At 38.3% G+C, this 21,825-nt stretch overlaps 1 protein-coding gene across 18 annotated transcripts in view; it reads left to right on the forward strand.

The window, feature by feature from the left end:
- CD44 (CD44 molecule (Indian blood group)) overlaps positions 1 to 21,825 on the forward strand; it is a 58,953-nt gene that overhangs the window by 11,958 nt on the left and 25,170 nt on the right. For all 18 annotated transcript variants that reach the window (XM_052781866.1, XM_052781867.1, XM_052781868.1 and 15 more), the window contains exons 2-6: positions 11,532 to 11,697; positions 14,111 to 14,247; positions 15,740 to 15,811; positions 16,493 to 16,732; positions 18,886 to 18,981. In XM_052781866.1, coding sequence (XP_052637826.1) covers positions 11,532 to 11,697; positions 14,111 to 14,247; positions 15,740 to 15,811; positions 16,493 to 16,732; positions 18,886 to 18,981 — 711 coding nt within the window. The remainder of the gene's footprint in view (positions 1 to 11,531; positions 11,698 to 14,110; positions 14,248 to 15,739; positions 15,812 to 16,492; positions 16,733 to 18,885; positions 18,982 to 21,825) is intronic.

The following is a 21,825-nucleotide window of genomic DNA, read 5'->3' on the forward strand; positions in this document are numbered from 1 at the left end:
CAACAATTCCAGTAGAAGTTGCCTGCTGGGCATTCTGGTTACAAGCTATGGGTTCCCTGCCCTTCTGGTATTAGGGAAAAAACAGAGGGAGTAGTGGATGTGACAGTGTTTTCTTCCATCATCAGAAGCTTGCACTGATTTAAGGTATCATAAGAGCTTTCCCATTGATTTCTATAGATTCTAGATGAGATTTGATTGAGTAGGTTGTGTTAATCATTACATGTTTTTTACAAAGTGATCCCTTCCAAAGGTAGATTTTTGCTTGAACCTTACTTACTTCAGATCCCAAGCCAAGTCTTTCTGCCAATGAAAATCTTAAGTTTGGGGTTTTTTTCACTCTTAGTCTGTCCTAATATTTCCAGAGTAAAATTTCAAGGTCTTCAGCAAGTAAAAATGAAATGTGCATTTTATGAGTTTTATTTTTTTCAGCAGTGTGTAGTATGCTTCCCAATGCTCCTAAGAGCACCATGGTTGCTATCACTCTATTGAAAATGTACTTATGGCTGGGTACTTCTTGGGTTTTTATGGAGAGGAACACATTGAGATCAACCCATCTCTGAAACTGCAGTAGCTTGTACACACAGCTGGATATGCAACCTTCATCTTTCATTATTGCCTGTGAATTAAGCTCTTCAGACTTCTTCCATGATTTGTTCTTCAGAGAACACTTTCTTCCAAGCTTATTTCTTTACTTTCTCTTTCATATCCAGCATTTCTGATCTCTTCAAATCACACCATTTGTAAGGTCTTATGGATAACAATAACCAGACAGAACTGCTAGCAGAAGTTACTCAAAATCCACTGTGGAAAGAAAGCAGGGTTTCAGTGTAACATCACAAAGCAAGTCAGCTGCTTTTTGTTAACCGTTGATTCTAATAAGCAGCTTCAGTTTTCGGTTTTGATTTGATTATCAATCAGCCAGTAATTTGTCAGGACTTAGAACTCTTCCATATTCTGGAGACCTTCAGAATGCAGCTGATACTATACCTTAGTCTGATTTTTTGGGAAAATCACAAATATTCAAAAGTAGTGTTTTATCCATGTTTAAAACTGCAAAGTTACATACAAAGGTTACAGCTATAGTCTTAGTCTGAGAAATCTGAATTTAGTATGAGTCATTAAATCATGCATTACATTGGAGGCTTCAGTTCTCCAGTTTGATTTCTAGCAGGCCAAATTCAATGGATTATTGGACAATATTTTAATCAATATGCAATTAACAACTATGATCCCAGATTTAAGTGTTTAATATTGTGCTACTTTGTACAAGCAACTTCTACAAAAAGGTTGGGTTTCATCTTAATTTTCCCAGACATTTGAAAAAAAATGGAGAGGGTTTGTGAAAGAAACTGGGAATGAGTTCATCTGCATTGTGGGGAAGCTGAGTTTGGAATAACTACTGATATGCCTTTTGTTTGGGCACTCCTCTCCTGCCATTATTTGTTACTAGGAAGTCTGCGTGGGTCATTTGTCCTTTGACATGTCTTACATTGTGAGGCATATTCTAGGCATCCTTCTTCTTTTTAGTATGTCTGCCAGACTAATGTTATCCTTGTTTTAACTGGCTGGCTTTCAGAGCTTTTAAATGATTCTTGGGGTTCCTTTCTCTGTTGTTTTCTTGCAAAGTGGCCTTGTTGAAGTCAATAGATATTCTATTTCTTATGTCTTTTTTTCTCTTTTTCAGTTTTGATCATTACTTGCTTTTCCACAATGAACTTATTGTACAGATAAGTTTGAAATGTTGAAAATAGTTATTAGAGGTTTTCCTATATAACTCAGAGGAACAGAGGAAACATAAAAAGCATAGTTTTTTAGTTTAGAAATTGTTTAAAAAAAAAAATTCAATATCATGTGAAAAATAATTTCAAATCACACCTGGTATTATTATTGAGTAGAACACTGCAAATAATTAAAATTCAAAATCTATCATTTAGTTGGACTTGTTAATCATAGGCCTGACTTTGTATTGATTTCTTATCTAAATAACCATAGAACTTAAATCAGACTTCCTGTGTCTTGTCAAGGAGGAGGCTGAATGTAAAAGCTGCAAGAACACAGTAAAATAACAATGTAATAGTTCTTTGCTCTTACAGGATTCTTTATCAGTAAATCTGAAATTGCTTTATTAAGGAGTTTAGTTGCAAACTGAGGTAAAGAGAGATGAATTGGTTTATCCAGGTTCTATCAGCAAGTAAATGACAGGGCAGGGAATACGCATAAGGCCCTTTGAGCTCCAAGCTGAGGTCTGTCTGCTGACCAACACTGTCTCTCACCTGCTTTTATCCCAAATGACTAAACGATTTGATTTCAGTCAAACAATGAAAATCACACTCCAACTATTATTCATTCAGCTTTGTTTCATGTATGTTTCTTCACCTGGATTGCATGGAACTGATCCCAACTGATTCGCTTCACAGTCCCTCTTACTCAGCCTTTGGGGTTAGACTACTCATTGTACAGCCTGAAGCTTTCCTAGTATTGACAATGATGATTATGTTTTCATCATCTCGAGGGAAACATATCTGATAACTGTCTAATTCCAGGACTATGATTTCACTGCCTGCAATTTTTCCACTGAGGTGCTGCACAGCTGTACCATGTTCTAGTGGACTCTGAAAACTTTCAACTCACTATTGGGTGAAACTGTTACATAAAGAATAATATTAATGTCAGCAGCAAGGAAGTTTATCGTAAGTGATGACACTATATAGGCTCACTCAGGATGTTTACCAGAGCAACAGTTGCCAGGCAGATAAAGTATGTTTGGAAGATGCATTAGCAGACTTTTTTCTTCCTGCAGCAGCTGCTGAGGAATGAAACATATTTCTTGTACTTACTTGCATTTTGAGCCACTCTATGAATGCTTGATTCATTAATAGTCCCACCCCACACACTTTTTAAAATTAGTAGCCAGGAAAGCTATCAGATTAAGAGACTGAAGATTTTTGCCCATCAGTAAACAGATACAGAGACAATTACTTTGGTGGCAGTAGGCAGATTTGTTAAGAACAATTTAGAAGGAAGTCAACAGCTTGAGCTTTGTCCCACATCCCGTTTCTAGTGTGCCCTTGCTGAAGTAACACAGAAATGGAAGGAATACTTATTAACCTGTGGTGGAGAAAGGAGATCCTCCTACTGCAGTGTATCCCTCTCTGGCTACTGTCTGTGTCCCCAGCCACATCTCTCCATTTCAGAGATCGACTTGAGCCCACTTGGATCACAGGGTTAGCATGGTTATGTCATGACTTTTTATGTAGTTAACAGCATACAGGAGAGTGAGGAAGCTACTATCTTATTTGTCTTTTCAGCCCAAATTACTAGGTACACAAATATAACTGGGTAGTAGGAACAGCTTTGGCACAACTTCAAAGAAAGGTCTGATTTTATACCTTTGGATCTATGGAGAGACATCTTCACTTTCTTGTCACCACACCCAACTACTGAGAACCTGTTGCCTCTATTTATGGCAGGCACTCCTTGCAACATGCAAGTAAATTCCTTCTAAAGTGTTTTCCTGGACTTTACTGTCTTTAAAAAGCCAGGTGTGCAGATAATTCCCACCCCCCACTCCCCATCCCTGAATATCAGCAATCTGTTAGGGGTATAACTATGTTTTTAGTTCTGTCCCATGAAAATTTTCAAGACTTAGAACATTTTCCTATGCCAAACTGAAATGAAAACATGAAATTTTAAAAAATTCTACAGGGAAATTTTGGACTGGGTTCCTTAAACCGTCTGCTTGTATTCCAACCATGTAAACATTTAAACTTAACTTTCTTAAATTGTTTTATTTTATTTTGTGCAAACTAACTAATTACATTTCAAAATGAAAGGCAGTTTCAAACTGAAAAACAAAACCCTTGTTTTGCTTTATTTAAGTATCCACAAGGGATACTTCAAAAACTGAAAATATGGTTTATTCCCACTCAGTCTGGAAATGTATTTCCTATAAATCATTTTAGGTTTCACAACTTGGCAATAGCCCAAGGAAAGTATTTCATCTGACAACTCCCAAGAATTTGTCTCCCAAGACTTATTTTCACTGTCGCTATTTGGAGAAACCTCGCTTATGGTGTAGATGGCTTATTTCCAGGTTTGTTTCTCTACTTTTTGTAGTGAATGGTGGCTAGCAGAGCAAGAATATCATAACTGGGAGAACAGAAAAACATCACCCAGCCGCACTAAATGACTGTACATGTTGCTTGATCCTTGATGCTTTTTTGTTGTGATGGTAAAGGACTGCAGCCTCATAGACACACGCTTGCTTAACTCATGTGGATCCTGCAGATTTTGACTTCTAAATTTTGATCAGTGTATAGTCATCCCAGTTTAGAGTCCGATTTTCCCAGCACAATTTTCCTTTCCCCATCAAGCCCTGAGGGATTCAGGTATAGGTGTGTTTTAATGATGTCGACACGTGTCTATTAGTGATTGTGGCTGGGATTAATGAATCATTTTACATAACCTAGCAAACAGCTACCCAGTGGTTTTCATCACTACTGACCTGGGCTTTAGTCCTACTTCTGACATAAAGGTGGAAGCCTCTGTATCCTATTACAGTTGTCTGGGCTGCAGATTGCTTTAGTGAATGGTTTTATTAATAGCCTCTAAAGAAAGGGTGGAATATTCAGCAAATAATAATGCCATCCAGGCCTGTGTGTATCATAGTGTATCACTGGTAGGTAATCACTGAATGATATTTTTGTACATTCAAGTTCTCCCAGGTGTCAAAATGGTGGTAACCGGGCTATCTTAGTATATCTGTTGACAAAACATCTTGGATCCTGAAGTGTTTCATGAATCCATCCCCTATGAAATTTTGTATTCAGAGGGCATTTCCTCTAGTCAGAAGTAAAATATGCATTCTTATTTAGCCATGAAGTAGTTTTCCTGAGAAACATTTAAAAAACCAAAATCCAACTGGATACAGGTCTGAACTGAGACCTGAGATCCGAACTGTCCAGACCTCCTCAGATCTTAGGACTCATATGGTCCAATTTCTAGATTTGCCTGGAGAGCAACCATAGTTACTAGGAGTCTCTTCTAAAGAGATGTTAACCTGTTTCCAATATGCCATTTTTCTCTACTTCATTACCAGCATGCATTAAAGTAGGTGCTAATATTCAAAATGTAGATATCAGTGCTAAGCTAATGGTTGTTCTTGTTCAGAAGTTCCAGTACAAGATTAAATAATCTGTGATTATATGGAAATATTTACCCATGTATATCTGCCTAGAGCTTGAAATCTGTTTAATAAATTTAGAACAAAGTTCTTACAATAAATGTAAAAACTGTATTCTATTAAAGCAGAGAATGAAAACAATCTGCACCATCAAACCCCTAGTTCTGTCCCCGTTTTCAGCCCCAATTTATCACGTCCTAGTGATCTATCAATCATCTTGAACCACAAACCGAAAAGGAAAATCCCCACGAGAATAGCACACTAACATTTCCTGGTTGCCATGCAATGCAGACTGTGGTTTTACCAAGAAATCTGTTAACAAGCTTGTGTCTAAGTATTCTTCTACAAGCTTTTGTTTAAGGGGGGCAGGGTTTTTGCAAATATTCCACTTAATTTGCTTTGTTGTATCTCTGCAATTGCTAAAATAACTTTTTTTTTTTAAAAACAACATCCACCTTGAGGATGAAACCTCTAGGTATTGTCTGGAAAACAATGAAAAGCAGAGAGCAGTGTGTGAAACATCCATACAGTGGATCAAAAATCTTTATGGAAAATCAACTCCAATGGGAAGAGTCTGCATGAGTCAGTGTTACTCATTATGCATAAGGGTTGCAGAACCAGTGTAGAAATGGAGATTGCACCTGGCTTCTTACTGTGACAGCTTCTAACAAGCCTCTAGTATTAATAATCAGGGTGTAACTCACACTTTCAGGAAAGGACAATGCTCTTCAGTCTGTCTCAGCCAATTCTATCACACCAGTGGGCTCTAGCTAGCAAATTGTCTGTGGAACTGTAGTTAGTGATTTTGGCTGAAACGTGTTAATTAAGCCTGGTTTAGATATGTGAATGGCAAAAACAGAGAAGGGCTTGCATGCAGCTACTTGAGACAGAGCACCAGAAATCCCAGGAAAGACAGGGAGAAATGGCCTCTGTGAAAGTTAATGTTCTCCATGCTCATAAAACTCAGCACAGGCTTAGGGGCGTTCCATGGCTTTGGGTTGAGTCACCCAAGTCTCATGGTCTGGATGAGATTAATGATGATGACAGTTCAGGCATGTCTAGTACTTTTTGCCTTTTTTAAGAGCTATTACTAAACAATTTTGTCTTTCAGCTGTAGCAAATCATGTGGATGTCAGGGAAAGATTGTAGCCTGGCAGCCTCCAAAGCCTGCCAGCTATAAGAGGCGGTAGAAGAGAAGGTTTGGGTGCTGTTTGTGATTCCACTGTGAGTCCACTCTGAATCAGCTCCTTTGAAACTTCAAAGGGGTTGAAGGGATCGGTAATAGTTTGGCCCACAGTATGAGGTTTGCATTACCTTGTCTCTTGAAACAAAGAAAAAGTCCATCTTTTGCATAACTGTGCTAAAGCCAGCTAAGTAACATCAACATACAATTAATGGATTTGACCTTTCTGTACTATGGGAAAAGTGGAATATGTGTTTAGATTTGGATTTAGCAATCATGGTTCTTTCTTAACTCAAAATTAGTCCATAAGCCTCAGCACGGAAGAAAGAATTTAAGGTGTTAATTTAGTTTAGACCCCATCCTTTATTTTTTATAATTTTTGTATTGATGTTACTAGAAATATTTTCATTAATGCAATTAAGGGTTCCCCTTGTCTGGAAATAAAAATATGAGACCATAAAGTAAAAACTCTGGGTTCCCTGACAGCTCTGGGCAGTATGCTCTGCATCTGTATTTTGCTGGTTTTAAAATGTGGTAGTTACTGTCTTCACAGAGGAGATACTGGGTTTATGCAATTTGCTTAGACTGTGCAATGTCATGTGAGTTTTAGGTACTGCTGTAGTCCTTTTTCCACACTCGCTGCTTCACGAACAGAGTGTCTATAGTACAGCAACATTACAAACATTTTTAATAGTACTTGTAGAAGATATCATCAAAATAAAAACAAAGCATGCTGTCTCAACATTACTTTAGGGCAAAGTGCCAACTAATCCAATGCCCTCGAAACCAGCTTTGAGAATTGGATTGCCAGATTTTTGCCTGGGGTTTCCTGGACACGATCTCCCACGCTGCATGAGCGAGGCTTCCTGGGAGCTTTGGCCCTTCTGTGCGTGCGTGCGTGCGTGCAGTGCAGTTGGTCAGCACATGTGCAATAAGCCTGATGCTTCCCAGAAGTGTCCTGGTGTGCGGTATGTAAACTGTAGAGCCAGGCTCAGCATTTCCATGGAAAATGTACATGTGTGTAACTGTAGTCCTCAAGTAGTTCCATTAAGCCTATTTGTGTAAATAAGCCTATTTATTTTCAACAGTTCGAGTTTAAGGAATTGGCTGCCTAATAAGTGGGATTCTGGCTACAACTGGATCTCTGGGTGGTAATGGAGCATATATTGTAGTGTTTTAAAACCATGAATGGGCTGAGGTTTGATGACAGCTGAATCAAATTCACTCTAAACAAAAGCGAACTTCACTTAATATTTATGTGACTCTGGAATGAGTTGTGAGATTCAAATGCAACCCAAAGCAAGTCGATGTGGTGTCTGCTTTCATAGCAAAAGCTCTTCAGAAATTAGCCTAAAGTCATTGGAAGAGATGTTGATGTTCCAAACAAACAAATCTAGTTCCAATATCACTGAGCTTGTTACTTTTAAGTAATCAAACAGATCTTTGTGATCTGATCCCCAAATTTAATATTAAGTCTTGGGCTTCACAGAGTATGTTAATTATTACCAAATTTAGGCCTGCCTTGTTCCACAGGGAAGAGAGAACCAAGAAGGGAAAACTGAAGAGAAGCTTTTTTCCTGTCTAGGTCATTTATGTTTAATACAGATACTGACTGGACAAATTCCAAAATCATGTCAGGCTTTGAATATGGAACATTCGGAGCCAAAGTAGAAGTCGCTCACATGGCAGCTGTGAGAGCAGCTGCATCCCATAGCAGTAGTCGTGAGCCACATCCTTCCGTGCAGAGTAGCAATTCGTTGTGTTGTAGGAAAACATCTATAGGGATCTGCAACCTGAACATCTGTTGACTACATTTGTGACACTGTGTACATGTGGCGATGGCTTTTGAGCACGCAGTGCTGTTCGGTGAGGGGCTGGCTGCGGAAGGTCTCTAGTCGGTCCATCAGCTATCCCCAGGACCAGTGCTGCGCACGTCTGCATCTGGTACTTGTGGAAGCGCTGCAACTATTTCAGAATCATGTATGGGAACTTGCTGAGACTATCATTCTATGTTAATCCACTAGCTTCTCCTCAGACTGTAAAACTCAGCCCTGTTGCAAGATATTAAGTCCTCCAGGAAAGAAAAAATGCATTTGTTAGTGTCCTGTTCCCCACAAGTTCCTCAATCTTGCCTTCAAAATCTCTCATGACATGGCTGTCATCAGAGATATTTTAATAAAACTATTAGAACTATTTTTCCCTGGAAGAAAACAGCCGCATCAAAACAAAGGTATTTTGAGAAAACATGTTAGGCTTGCATAAATTTTACAAAGCTAAAAATTATGTCCTCTTGGTATTTTTATAACATATGATAATAAAAATATTAAGAACTGTAATCACCAAGATTGATAAACAGCTATGTAATGTATATCAATTTTGTCTACATGAAATGTTTTTGTCAGCCTAAATAATGGGTGAAGCAGGTGGGAGAAGAGATTTATTTTTTTTTTACGTTCTTTTTGTGGAAAGGCAATCCAAGTAACCATAATGATAAATTCTATTGCCTATGGAAAAAGTATTTAAGATTGAATGCATGGCTTTTGAGCTCCTTTGGGTGGACTCCTACCTATGCTGCGAATAACGCTTGTCTTTTCATACACCATGTAGCCTGGCTCTAATCCGGTGTTTTATCTCCTTGATTGTTTCCTATTACCTGTGGAAAGGAACATTCCTTGCAGTTTACACCGAGTAGATACACTGTAGATAGAATAATCTCAGTTTACCAATGAACAAAAGCAATTGAAGGAAGAGTGCACGCCTTGATTACTATCATTTGCTTTCACATCTATGCTATTGGTTTAATCCCAGCCAGCAGCTAAGCACCACGCAGCTGCTCACTCACTTCCTCCCCAATACCCAGTGGGGTGGAGGAGAGAATTGGGGGGAAAAAAAGTAAAACTCGTGGGTTGAGATAAGAACAGTTTAATAGAACAAAAAAGAAGAAACTAATAATGATAATGATAACACTAATAAAATGACAATTGTAATAATAAAAGGATTGGAATATACAAATGATGCGCAGTGCAATTGCTCACCACCCACCGATCGACGCCCAGTTAGTCCCCGAGCGGCGATCCCCCCACCCCCACTCCCCCCAGCTTATATACTGGGCACGACGTCACATGGTATGGAATACCCTGTTGGCCAGTTTGGGTCAGCTGCCCTGGCTGTGTCCTGTGCCAACTTCTTGTGCCCCTCCAGCCTTCTTGCTGCCTGGGCATCAGAAACTGAAAAAATCCTTGACTTTAGACACTACTTAGCAACAACTGAAAACATCAGTGTTATCAACATTCTTCTCATACTGAACCCAAAACATAGCACTGCACCAGCTACTAGGAAGACAATTAACTCTATCCCAGCCGAAACCAGGAAAGCTATAGAAGAAAACAGACCATCAAGCAAAAATGACATTAGAAAAGTTGCTTGTTATTCACATAGAATGTGTCAATGCAAATGTGCATGAATTGCATTTCGGGTCTTTGAGGAAAACAGTGATTATATGGCATCGTTTATTTCAAATAGATGGTACAGACACCCCCTTTTAATATTTGGATACGACTGGTCTATTTTTCCCTTTCTTCCACGTGTAACTCCCAATAAAATTAAGATAAACATGAGCCATGCTCCTCTCTCCACTGGGAATAATAGGCTACTCCAATTAAGTGTGCTTTGCAGTTGTCATTCTAGTCTGGAGTTGCAATCACTTTTTTCTCTTGAGGGAAAGGTGGGGCAGGAGCAAAGTTAATTCACATTGCTTTGAAGCATCCTGATCTTTCCACGTTTTCTCCATGCACATGATTGTTCTTATTTGTATTATTATTCTTATTCTTACTCATACTATTATTTTTAACTCTTTCTTAGCTGTTCCTGTTAAAAAAAAGATGATAAACAAATGTTCCTTTTTCCTCTCATTTTACTCAGTCACACACTTTCCTTGGATTATACTGTTTTCTCACTGTACCTGTTGCATTGTGTAGGCAGTATCTTTCCAACATAAAGATGAACGGGGTGTGATCTCCTCAGAGCCCCTAGCCCTTATGCTTTTCGTTCAGTGACTGTAGTGAATTGCATGAGGCACTCCCCTCCCATAGGCTTTGCATGTACTGCTTGTTCAGGGTTCCCAGGCTGAAGGCCAGAAACCAAATTGCACAACGTAACTATGGCACCTAATTTTTTTTTTTTTTCATTATTTTTATCCCCATACTGCTTGCCATTGAAATTTACTTCCATGTGCAAACCTTCACAGTATTATTAAAGTAAAATCCAAGACATCCTTTAACATTAAGTAAGCTTACTAAAGTACATATTGAAACTCTGACATGGTCTGGCAGTAAGGTGTTTGTGTGTGAGCATGAACTCAGCAAAAGGAAGCCTTTCAAAATGGAAGGAAATACTGTCAAGATGAATGAACAGGGTGGAAGAAGTTAATTCATGTGAACTCTTACATAATGTGTATTTGATGCTTCTCTATCTGCCCCAGCAGGCTGAATAAGAAGAGCTTAAATATTACCTTTCAGGGAGTAATGTTGTTCTAGTTCAGAATATCTGTGCAGCTCACAGTTTTTGTCTCAGGTAGATCATGCCACATCAAACCAATGCAAGCTTTCTGCTTTTGTCTAGCTAATAATAGGAACATGTTTCTTGAACTAGTTCTGAAGCTGGGGATTGATGTATATATTCATTTAAAAGGATTCACTGTGAAGGGATCACAATGAGATAATTAACGAACCTTATGATTATAAAGGCTCTGATTATACACCATTTCATCTTTAAAAAATTCTGTTATGAATGAAATAATTTGTTTTCAAATACATTTAACTATTCAGTTACTTTTGCAGTACTGTGGCTTCCAAGACTTTCACAATTTACACGTTCTTCACATTATTGTTAATGGTATTTTAAAAGTGCTAGATACCTCACAAAAACATGTTTGTATTGCTATTTTTGGAAAGGCTGAAGATTTGGCTTGTGTCTCAGCCCAAAGAAGGGAAGTATGAAGAAGGTGACTGAAAGTGCGAGCACTCTTTCTGAATAAATTGGTAGCTGCTACTTGTTGCTGATTTGCGTTGAAAGCACTAAACTTGAAAATAAATAATTTCCAGGTCTTCAGTGAAGCATTGAGTCCAACAATTTGTAATTTCTTTTTTTCTCTTCTTTTGATAACAGAGTTCAATGTAAGTTGCAGATATGGAGGAGTTTTTCATGTTGAGAAAAACGGTCGCTACAGTCTCACACGATCTGAAGCAGTTGAACTCTGCAGAGCTCTCAATAGCACCTTGTCAACACTAGAGCAGTTGAAGAAAGCTCATGAACTTGGATTTGAAACTTGCAGGTAAAGAAATTCTTGACAAAATAATCTATCATGATAAGTCCAGCCATCCATGCTATAGTATAGTAATTACAGTTGTCTTCATGTAGCTGTTAATTAGATGGACGTATCAGTCCTCAAGTAAGTTATATTCTGTGAAGAACAAAACATCTCTGTGCGTGTGTATGTTTGCTCTGGGTCTGGTAATAAGTTCATGACTGCATATACTTTTGACCGATTATCTTTAAAATATCATCACCTCTTACAGATAAAATCTAAATAAAACAAAAGATTGACCATATATTTATTAGGATTAGGAAGATGTTTAGATCATACTGTATCACTGACTAATTGATAAGTATGTGAAAAGTATTTATGATTTTTAATGACCTGATGTAAGTCTAAAGACTGAACATGGTATATACAGTATAGGGAACTCTGTCTTGTCAAGAAATGGTAAAAATCAGCAAGTGGTTTGAGGGATGAACTCTTGACATTCCAGTGAAAAAATGGCCACAATATTAGTGCATTCTTATAATCTGTGAATGGAGAAGTTTCAGAAGACAGCCATAAAGATTAAAAAACACCAAACCATGTTGTCAAGTGACTTAATTACCCTCTGCAATTAATGATGCATAGGGCAACAAATGCAGATAATACAGACTCTTCAGTTTAGCAAAAAATAACTAGACCAAGAGACTGGAAATTACTCACAGAAAATTTTGGATTCAAAAAATTGGGTACTAATACAACAAAATATGTAAGGATAATAATTATTGGCTGAAACAACTTACAAGGGTTGTAGTAGATTCTTTGTCACACCAAAATTTCACCAAGATGAAATATTTTCCCCAAGGATGCCCTCTGTTCAAACAGTAATCAAGTCGGGATAGTCCTATGGTCTGTAAATATGTCAGACTAGGTGATCATGTGATCTTGCTTTCCAAAACACATAATACACTTCTTATACAAGTCAGCCTAAACATTCATATGCAGAAAAGAGATTGAACTCAGGAGCTGTGAATTTGAAGTTTGGGTTTGGGTTTTTTTTTTTTTAAATCAAATAACGTAGATTCATGTTGTTAAACCATTATAGAATTGAACTAAATTCCAGTAGATTTTCAACTTTATTACAATCTAAAATAAGCAGCAGATATGGAGAAATGGCATTTATCTTCTAACTGACTGGAGCAGAAAAGTTCAGCGAGCATTTCTCCAAAATTGTAAGACTTTCGTTCTGGTACCATGAGAAATAGTACTAGCATCAATACTGCTTGCAACTATATCCTGCAAATTATTTCATTTCAGTTTAGTCAGTGGTGCTTCACTTTTTTAATGCCTAATGCATGAATGTTCTTTCTTGCTGGCTTGCAAGCCTATGAGAATTGAATAAAGGTCCTTTCAAATTAATAGCGTCCATACGAAATAATTTGTAATCATGGAAAGATACACGCAGTGCCTTGAAAACGTTCTTATACATATAAATGTCATGTACTGCCATTGATGACAGCATATGGCACGTTCATTTTCACAATCATTATGCCCTGCACGGTGGTGAAAGAGGTGGACAACAGTGCCAGGGAACAATGGACAGAAAATTCTTAGAAGATTCTTCCATGAAAAGTGGGAATGTCGTTTAAAATAGTACCATGTAAAGACTAGAGACAATTCTTTACTCTCAGGGAAAAGTTCTGCATAACACAGTAGGCATGTTCTTTCTCTAATGTTAGCATATGAACATACTTAGCATTCTGAATTGTCCAGCACTACACAATATATAGAGACTAGGGATCAAATATTAACTGAACACCTAGGGGTAGAGATTTGTAGTGCTAGCAATTATGAGTATTCTGCAGTGTGGAAAGTCTTTTCTGAAGTTAAAATATAAAGACAATTGAAAGAAGGAGTAGAGGGAAATGGTTTTTGCAGTGGGGAGCTGTAGTTTATCATTAGTGTTACAATTCTCCCTAATTCACAGTTTAGCAGAGGACAGATGTAAGTAAGGCATGTAGATATGATGTCGTGGTTTAACCGCAGCCAGCAACTAAGCACCATGCAGCTGCTCACTCATTCCCCCCACCCAGTGGAATGGAGGAGAGAATTGGGAAAAAGAAGTAAAACTCCCAGTCCCTCACTTTCACTGCCTTGCTCTGGAACCGATCGTTGTAAGTAGTAAGATGCTCACTTAATTAAAATCAGTTTAGCTCTAGAAATTACATGCAAAATGGTGTCGAGTGCCTGGAGGCTGATGTAACTACATGTGAGAAAGGCACACCCTTCATATACAAAAAGTATGCGTAAATGCATGCACTTTTTAAGAACAATGTAACATGAAAATAATGGCGTTTTCGTGGCTTCTTCGTGTTTGAGATATCTAGAACAGTTATGTCATCTGCTATAATATGTAATATGGTGTATTTTCCTCTGTTCTTCACAGGTACGGGTTTGTAGTGGGGAATATTGTTATCCCACGAATCAATCCCTATCATCTTTGTGCAGCAAATCATACTGGCATTTACAAACTCTCAGCAAACACAACTGGTCGGTATGATGCATACTGTTACAATGCCACAGGTATGTATATGCTTTTATGATGTATTTTAGATATAGATTAACTAACAATAACATATGTAATCTCCTATTTAAGGTACAGGAATGAGGGCTTCTATATTAAATATAATCTGTTTTTCAGCTGAGAAGAAACACCTTTTGTCAGCCTCTAGAAGTGTATCTATAATGCCAGCAATGAATTTGTTCCATTTTGTCACTAGTGTGTTTTGAACTAAACAATTTTCTGCCCTTGAGACTAACTTAATAGCCTCAGAACAGTTCATTATAAGGGCTTAATACAGTGAATCACTACAGCAGTGAATCTAAAAGATGTAACTGTTGTAGGCGGTGGCGCTCATCTCTTCCGTTCACGCACATGTGAGCTTCTATAGCGAACAATAATTATTTGTGTTAAGGGATGCTAGGAGTGGCTGCCACCTGCAACAGCTCCAACTCCCAGGGTGGCCATCCCAGGCCCATAGACGTGGCTGCTGCTCTCCTGTTTGCAGGTTCATCCAGTATTTGCTCCCAGGCAAATCTCTGTTCAGACATTAGGCAGTTAGATAGCGATGCGGGTCAGAAGCAGACTGCTTTCTTCTAAGGTTTTGAACTTTTTAATAGTTGCAAATATTTTACTAAATTATTAGGAAAATGTAGATAACCTTGTGACAGACGCTGGACACAGTATTCGAAGATAAAATCTGGACTAATTTCAAGTGTCCTGAATTTCAGTAGATTATTACATTCACAGCAGAACCAGATCTTGCAGAAAGCTGTGGGCAAAATTCATTGATGATTTGAATGGCAGTGACATTTTTTGATTTTGTTCTTGGTGGTCATATCATTAAAAATCATCTTTGCATTGGCATAGTATCAGGTGAGCTGCCATCCTCTGTCTCCCATGGACGACCCTTCTGCTGCTACAGTGATGTCCATCCCCACCAGAGCTTTCTAACTCCTCCTGAGTCTTATTCCCTTCTGGCAGTACGAGCAGGCGGCTCACACGCTGGCCCCGAGCGTGGCACTGCAGCCCGCCGGAGCAAGCGGTGCTCATCAGACCTGGGGACCTGGGGACCTGGGGACCTGGGGGCCTGGGGACATGGGGACGTGGGGACCTGGGGACCTGGGCACGCTCTGCTTGTGCAGAGCCCTCCGTGGAGGGGATGGGGTCCCTCTGGCTAAAAAGGATTAAAGCTGCCAGTGCCGCCATGACATGCATTGAAAGTGGGTCATAAGGCTATTTTAACTGACGCTGATCGCAACCGTTTTCTGGAATGGTTGTGGAAATGGAGAATCTTGTCGTTAGCTGACAGAACAATCTTGAAGTGCCCCACCTGGGAAGGGGCAAAAAGAGAACGTAGGTAGATCAGTGAATAATGTTTGATTTGGAAATTTGTTTTCAGTTGTCCACATCTGCAGCTAATGCTTTGTGATTATGTACAATTAATTTGGGTATACTTGTGTCTTTTTTCTCAATTTTCTCAAATTAATATTTTCTATTTTCCTTCTTTTACAGAAACAAGAGACAAAGCGTGTGAGCCAATTGAAAGACTAGATACTTCTTTCCTCAACAATCAGGGTGAAATAGGTACTGTATTGATTTGAAAGACCTGCTGCTTGTTTCACTTTTAGGATCCGGTTATCTTTTTTTACATAAACAATTGCTAATATTGAAAATCAAGCCAAACATAAGCAAAAGAAGTCAAGAGATGTTCAACAGCAATTAAAGCAATTAGTCCCTTGTCTTCCCCTAAATCCTGTGGAGCTTGGTTTGTCTCAAGGTGCTACCAAACATTTTTTATATAGGTATTTGACATTTTTTAGCACCTCAGAGCTGCTAACGTTTCTTTGACATATAGGACTTTACTTAAGACAGCAATCTTTCTACATCTCATTTGAGCTGCTGGTTAGAAAAGCAGCTGGAAGTGGAAAAAACCTCTCATAATAAATTATTTGTCCGAATTCTAAAATTCTGATTGACTTTACAGAGGCCAAGATTTTATATTCAAAATCAAACTGTCTGATCAAAATGCAGAGTAGGCCCTATATGTTTGACAAATATATACTTTAGCATATATACATTAGACATACCTTAGTGATGTATGACCTAAACAGATGAGATAGGATGGCAAAAATGGATGAACTGATATTAATCCACAACTGTTTCTATTTTTTTGTTATAGGACTTAAACTGTTTAGCATTACTGAAATATAGCTATATAGAAATATAGATGATATTATCAGCTGCTTAATTTCCTCTTTCGAACAGTCATTGACAATGCAGATGGCTCACGTTATAATGCAGATGGCACACGTCATAGCGGAGAGTCCTCAACCTCAGGTGCGGATGATGAAAATGCAGGTAGCGGATCAACACACGACACAACTCCCATGGATACCTCCATCAGGAGATCCAGCCCCTCATATTACGGAAGTGCTACTCCAGTCTCACAGCTGCCAGATCATTCTTCTGGAGGGGGTGAAAAAGAAATTCCTAGAAAAGATTCTGGTAAGGACAGTAGGTTGCCACTTTAGAATAACTGAGTGAAGGATTACATTGTTAGTTAAAGGATATCATGAGGGAATGAGAAGCACTGTCTCTAATTTGTATCCTGGAGAAGTAAAAGGAGAATGTGTATCTTTGAAAGAAAACAGAAGCATTCTGAATTTCTAAGGATGTTTTTGATTGCACTGGAGTACAAAGCAGCCACACATCAGCATAGTTTCCCACGTAAACCTTCCCAGGATGTTGAGAACAGATGGTTCTAAGAATTTGCTCTTGTTCTTATTAAAATATTTATTTCAGTAAAGGCTCAAAAACATATCCAGCAGAGGTTAGTGAGGCTGAGGGTATGGGTATATAGAGATAAGGATAACATATTCTTATCTGTTCTCTAAAAGGATGAATTGACATTAAGTAATAAGAACAAGGAGGAGTTTACAGTACAATTGATTTCTCTTTGTACAAATACAGGGGTATTTTAGGACATCTTATTACAGCATATTACAGAAAGCACAGAGAGATAAAAATGTCAAATTAAAATGTTATTACTGTCTTCTTCCTTTAGGTGGTAAAGCCAAATCTATTTTCATGAAGCCCTACCAAATACAAATGCCATACTCTTTTCTAGGGCATTCTGCAGGGTGGCAAATTAGGGAATTAGAGTACCTTGCCTGTATCTTGCTTTCTTGTGAAAGTGGTATCTTGCTTTCTTGTGAAAGTGGCGTGAATTTTATTTCATCTTTCATTTTGCTTGTGTGGCTGAAATTATCAGAGGTCTGAATGACTAGCTCCTATTGAACCTAAAGGATACAAATATAATTCATCCTCCAAGTACAGTAAAGTTGACTGTGTGACCTCTGACTACAAGCTTTTTATCAAATCACCAGTAACATACCAGTGAAGGATACCAGTAGTTTGCATCGTTATCTTCAATACTGAAATTAAAAAAAAAAAAAAATTGAGCAGAAGTATTATGATTATAAAATTACTTTTCACTGGTGGTATACTCATGACATGTTATGTTTGTTTTTCCATGTAGTTAGCATCATGGTAAATGTTAGGTAAATCCTAACATTCTCTTCCTAAGGAACTAGGATCAGAGCCATTCCCCAAGGTGTATGCGATGTATTTCAACTGCTTGCCATGACAACTCCTATCAACGCTACTTACATGCAGAGTTTAGATTTTTGGACTATATCTCAGCATATATCTCAGTGGCATAGTTTAACCCCAGCCAGCAACTAAGCACCACGCAGCTGCTCACTCACTTCCTCCCCAATACCCAGTGGGGTGGAGGAGAGAATTGGGGGGAAAAAAAGTAAAACTCGTGGGTTGAGATAAGAACAGTTTAATAGAACAAAAAAGAAGAAACTAATAATGATAATGATAACACTAATAAAATGACGATAGTAATAATAAAAGGATCGGAATATACAAATGATGCACAGTGCAATTGCTCACCACCCACCGATCGACGCCCAGTTAGTCCCCGAGCGGCGATCCCCCCCACCCCCACTCCCCCCAGCTTATATACTGGGCATGACATCACATGGTATGGAATACCCCTTTGGCTGCTTTGGGTCAGCTGCCCTGGCTGTGTCCTGTGCCAACTTCTTGTGCCCCTCCAGCCTTCTTGCTGGCTGGGCATCAGAAACTGAAAAAACCCTTGACTTTAGACTAAACACTACTTAGCAACAACTGAAAACATCAGTGTTATTAACATTCTTCTCATACTGAACCCAAAACATAACACTATACCACCTACTAGAAAGACAATTAACTCTATCCCAGCTGAAACCAGGACACTCAGTGAAGAGGGGAATACCAATAACTCACTCATTGCTCTAGAACCCCTCTCCAGATGGTATACAGGTAAAATTAGAGCTTGTATCACATAAACAGATCATTGCCAGAATGTTCATTATCACTCTAATACATACTGCTCTTGAAATAGTCTGTTTTGGTGATATCCTTACTATGTTAGTAAAGTAAGGCTATTTGGGGTTGAATTATATGAACAACCTAGTCTGTATCTTTCTCCTCTCTTGGACTAATAAATGAAGGAATGAAGCTTGCAGTATAGAATAATTGAAGTAGTTATGAGTACTGGGTTGCAACTCAGCTAATGAAATAGTAATGATTCATCCATCACCAAACAGATTATGAAGTTACTCCTGTATCACCTAACATCTCTTCGATGACGCCAGCTGATGATTCCCCTGAAAAAGACGGTGGACAGTATCCTGCGAGTACTAGTAAGATTTATGTATTATAATAACTACATCAAATACAGATTGCATTAAAACTGCTTTCTTCTTCCAGCAGGGTATTCTGGTAAGTGGTGAAGTATACATGATAGCCAATTTTGGAAAGACATTGAAAGACAGTACTTTCCAGACTGGTTAAGTCAGAAATAAACTTCACTCTCTGGGACAAGGGGAGCAAAAACATTTACTGTATGTTTACTTCAATGTTTATACGGGAGTTCAGAATGATTGTTGTTTTGTGTTTCCCACTGCTTTTTTATCACACCTATTTACTCTATGAGGCACCACAAATTAGCGCAACCAATTATCACTTGAAGTCAATTTATTTCCGAGGTAGAAAAGGACATTTTTGTCAATTTATGATGAAAGTGTCTGTGATTCTAGTATACTTATGGTTGTGAATGTGGGTAATCCACATCAAAACCATGGCGTCGCTCACCAAAGCAAGTGCTTTAAGTGGCAGTTCCAGTTGCCAAGCCACTTGTGCACTGCAAAAACTAATTTTGTCATTGCTGTTGGCAATATGCATGAGAAAAAATTGGGGCCTGTGTTGGCTCCACAGGCTTTAAGGGCTCAGAACAGTAGCCATTTTCTGTGCTTTGTCCTTGAATAGGTGTACTGAGTGGGAAAAACCACTGCTTGGGTTGTTTTCATCAAATACATAGTGCACAGCAGCTACAGCAAATAAAAAACTTTTGAAGTCATCTTACATGACTGTATAGTCACTCTAGTTCTTAAGTTTAGAGTGATAAAGATCTTTGCCCCAGAAAATAAAGTGAACCTAAAGGGAGAAAATTTTAATTATACAGAGGAGATCTACAGAGGTGTGTTGTAGTAAAGATTGAATGGGTAGAAATGAAAGTTTCTTCCTGCTGACTCTTTTTTTCGCACCATGGAAGCCTGTGATAGTGAGGAATTTGCTTAATTGTTGTTGCTGATAGATGGTTAAATGGTCTATGTGACTTGGAGAGATGGTGCCCTCATTATTGTATTTAGAAATCACAGGATAGAGTAAGAATAATCGTATGTTTCACACAGTTAGCAAAAGACAGAAATCATTCAACCAAGCATCTTGTCTCAGAGGATGTGAAGGTTAGTAACACCTTATAAATATGTAGATGGAAAAAAGAAATATCTGGTTGGTTTTCCCCCAAACCTTGAAATCAAGTAGAGAATTTTCCGGTGCTTGTTTCAAGTGAAAGGTTTTGCTACAAAGTACTGCCTCTAAGGGGTGGAGGGGAAATTCCACCTGGTAACAGTGGGCAGTTTGTCTGGTTGACTCTGGCGGTGATTTTTCCTTCCTATTCATTTGCTTTTGTATGCATGTGTGCTTTCGGTTTTCCTTTCACTACTTGATTATCGAATGTATTGGTCCTAAATACATATGTCCCTTGCTGTTGCTAACAGTTCTCTCTCATGGGCATGACTATTTTAGAGAGGGAAAACTAGAGGTATTTAAGATTTTAAAAGATCAAAATAACTTTAGAGCTATGTAATAAAAGATGCCAATACTGATATATGTGTATCACAGAAGTGATAGCATTGGAATGATTGCTTATTGGTTTAGGGCTGATACATTGATTCTCTGGAAAAAAAGATTGTGAAGGTACTGCACCTGGGCTTTTCTGGTAGGTTTAGCTATTAGTCAGCAACATCACTTTAAAGCCAGACCGACCCATTTCATTTAATTTTGCTGCATTACAAATGAATGAGTAATTTAGCACTCCTTTCAGAAGTTAAGTATAAACTATGCATCTCCATGAGAATTCATCAAATATTCAGTAGCATAGGAGAAAGTTACGTGGAGAACAAAATGAAAAGAAAGAAGAACAAAAAAGAAAATAAAGCCACACCCCAATGTCTGCTATTTACATTGTGCAACAGGCTCATTGAAATATCCTGGCCACAATTTAATTTCCCAGAGAAAAACGCCACAGGCAGGAAAGTAGAAAATTAAGAAATAAGTGGAGAAAACTATTCATATATATCTTCAGATAGATGGCTAAAAATATAGCTGTCTAAATCTATAGTGTGTGAAAATGGGAAACAAAACTGTTGGCTCTCCATCTATACTACCCAGCGTTTGTAAACTTAAAGTTTGGTGAGAAGGTGTCTAGCTTGATCAGAACATTTCTTTGCTATGGGGTTGAAGTGAGCAATTGCCACAGCTCCTTGTTCTTCAGATGATCCTGTTTCATTGTTGCTCTGGCTTTGGACATTATTGGTGATGTTCTCCATCAAGTTCATGGTCCAGCACTTTGCCATTGATTTTCTCTTCTGGCTGGAACAAGTTTTTCTCTTTGTTATTAACAAGTTATAATTCATCTGTAGATGTGTCATGGTTCAGATGTCATAAAATTCTGTTGCAGATCAATGAGATACTTCCCTAAGTTATCAGAGCTAATTTCTCAAACAGTAACTGCGACTGATTTTGTTCATCCATATAGAATAGACATTTTTATGCTCTGGTGGATTTTCCTTTTATTTGGTTTGGAGCATTCCCTGCAAAACATCTCACCAATAAAAAAGTCTTATGTCCATACTTTGGCTAATCTCACAGGAAAACATCTGCATTGGTATTTTGTATGTGGAAGGAAGCCATGAATACATATTCATCAATTAAGAAAATGAGCTCCTAAGGCTTGTTGTGGAAAGCAGGTAGAGGTGCGAGTTTTGCCAATTACAGCAAGTCGATGGCAATTATTTAGTTATTCAGTTATTTTCTTGTTAACCAATGTTTTGGCATTATCATTTTGTTCACAGTTCCGCTCCAAATCTGACACCACCTGGGTTTTGATGGTCTGTTGCTCAGAGATCAGATTTTGAATGTCC

Source organism: Harpia harpyja, chromosome 3 (genome assembly GCF_026419915.1).
Source record: "Harpia harpyja isolate bHarHar1 chromosome 3, bHarHar1 primary haplotype, whole genome shotgun sequence".
Classification (NCBI taxonomy): domain Eukaryota; kingdom Metazoa; phylum Chordata; class Aves; order Accipitriformes; family Accipitridae; genus Harpia; species Harpia harpyja.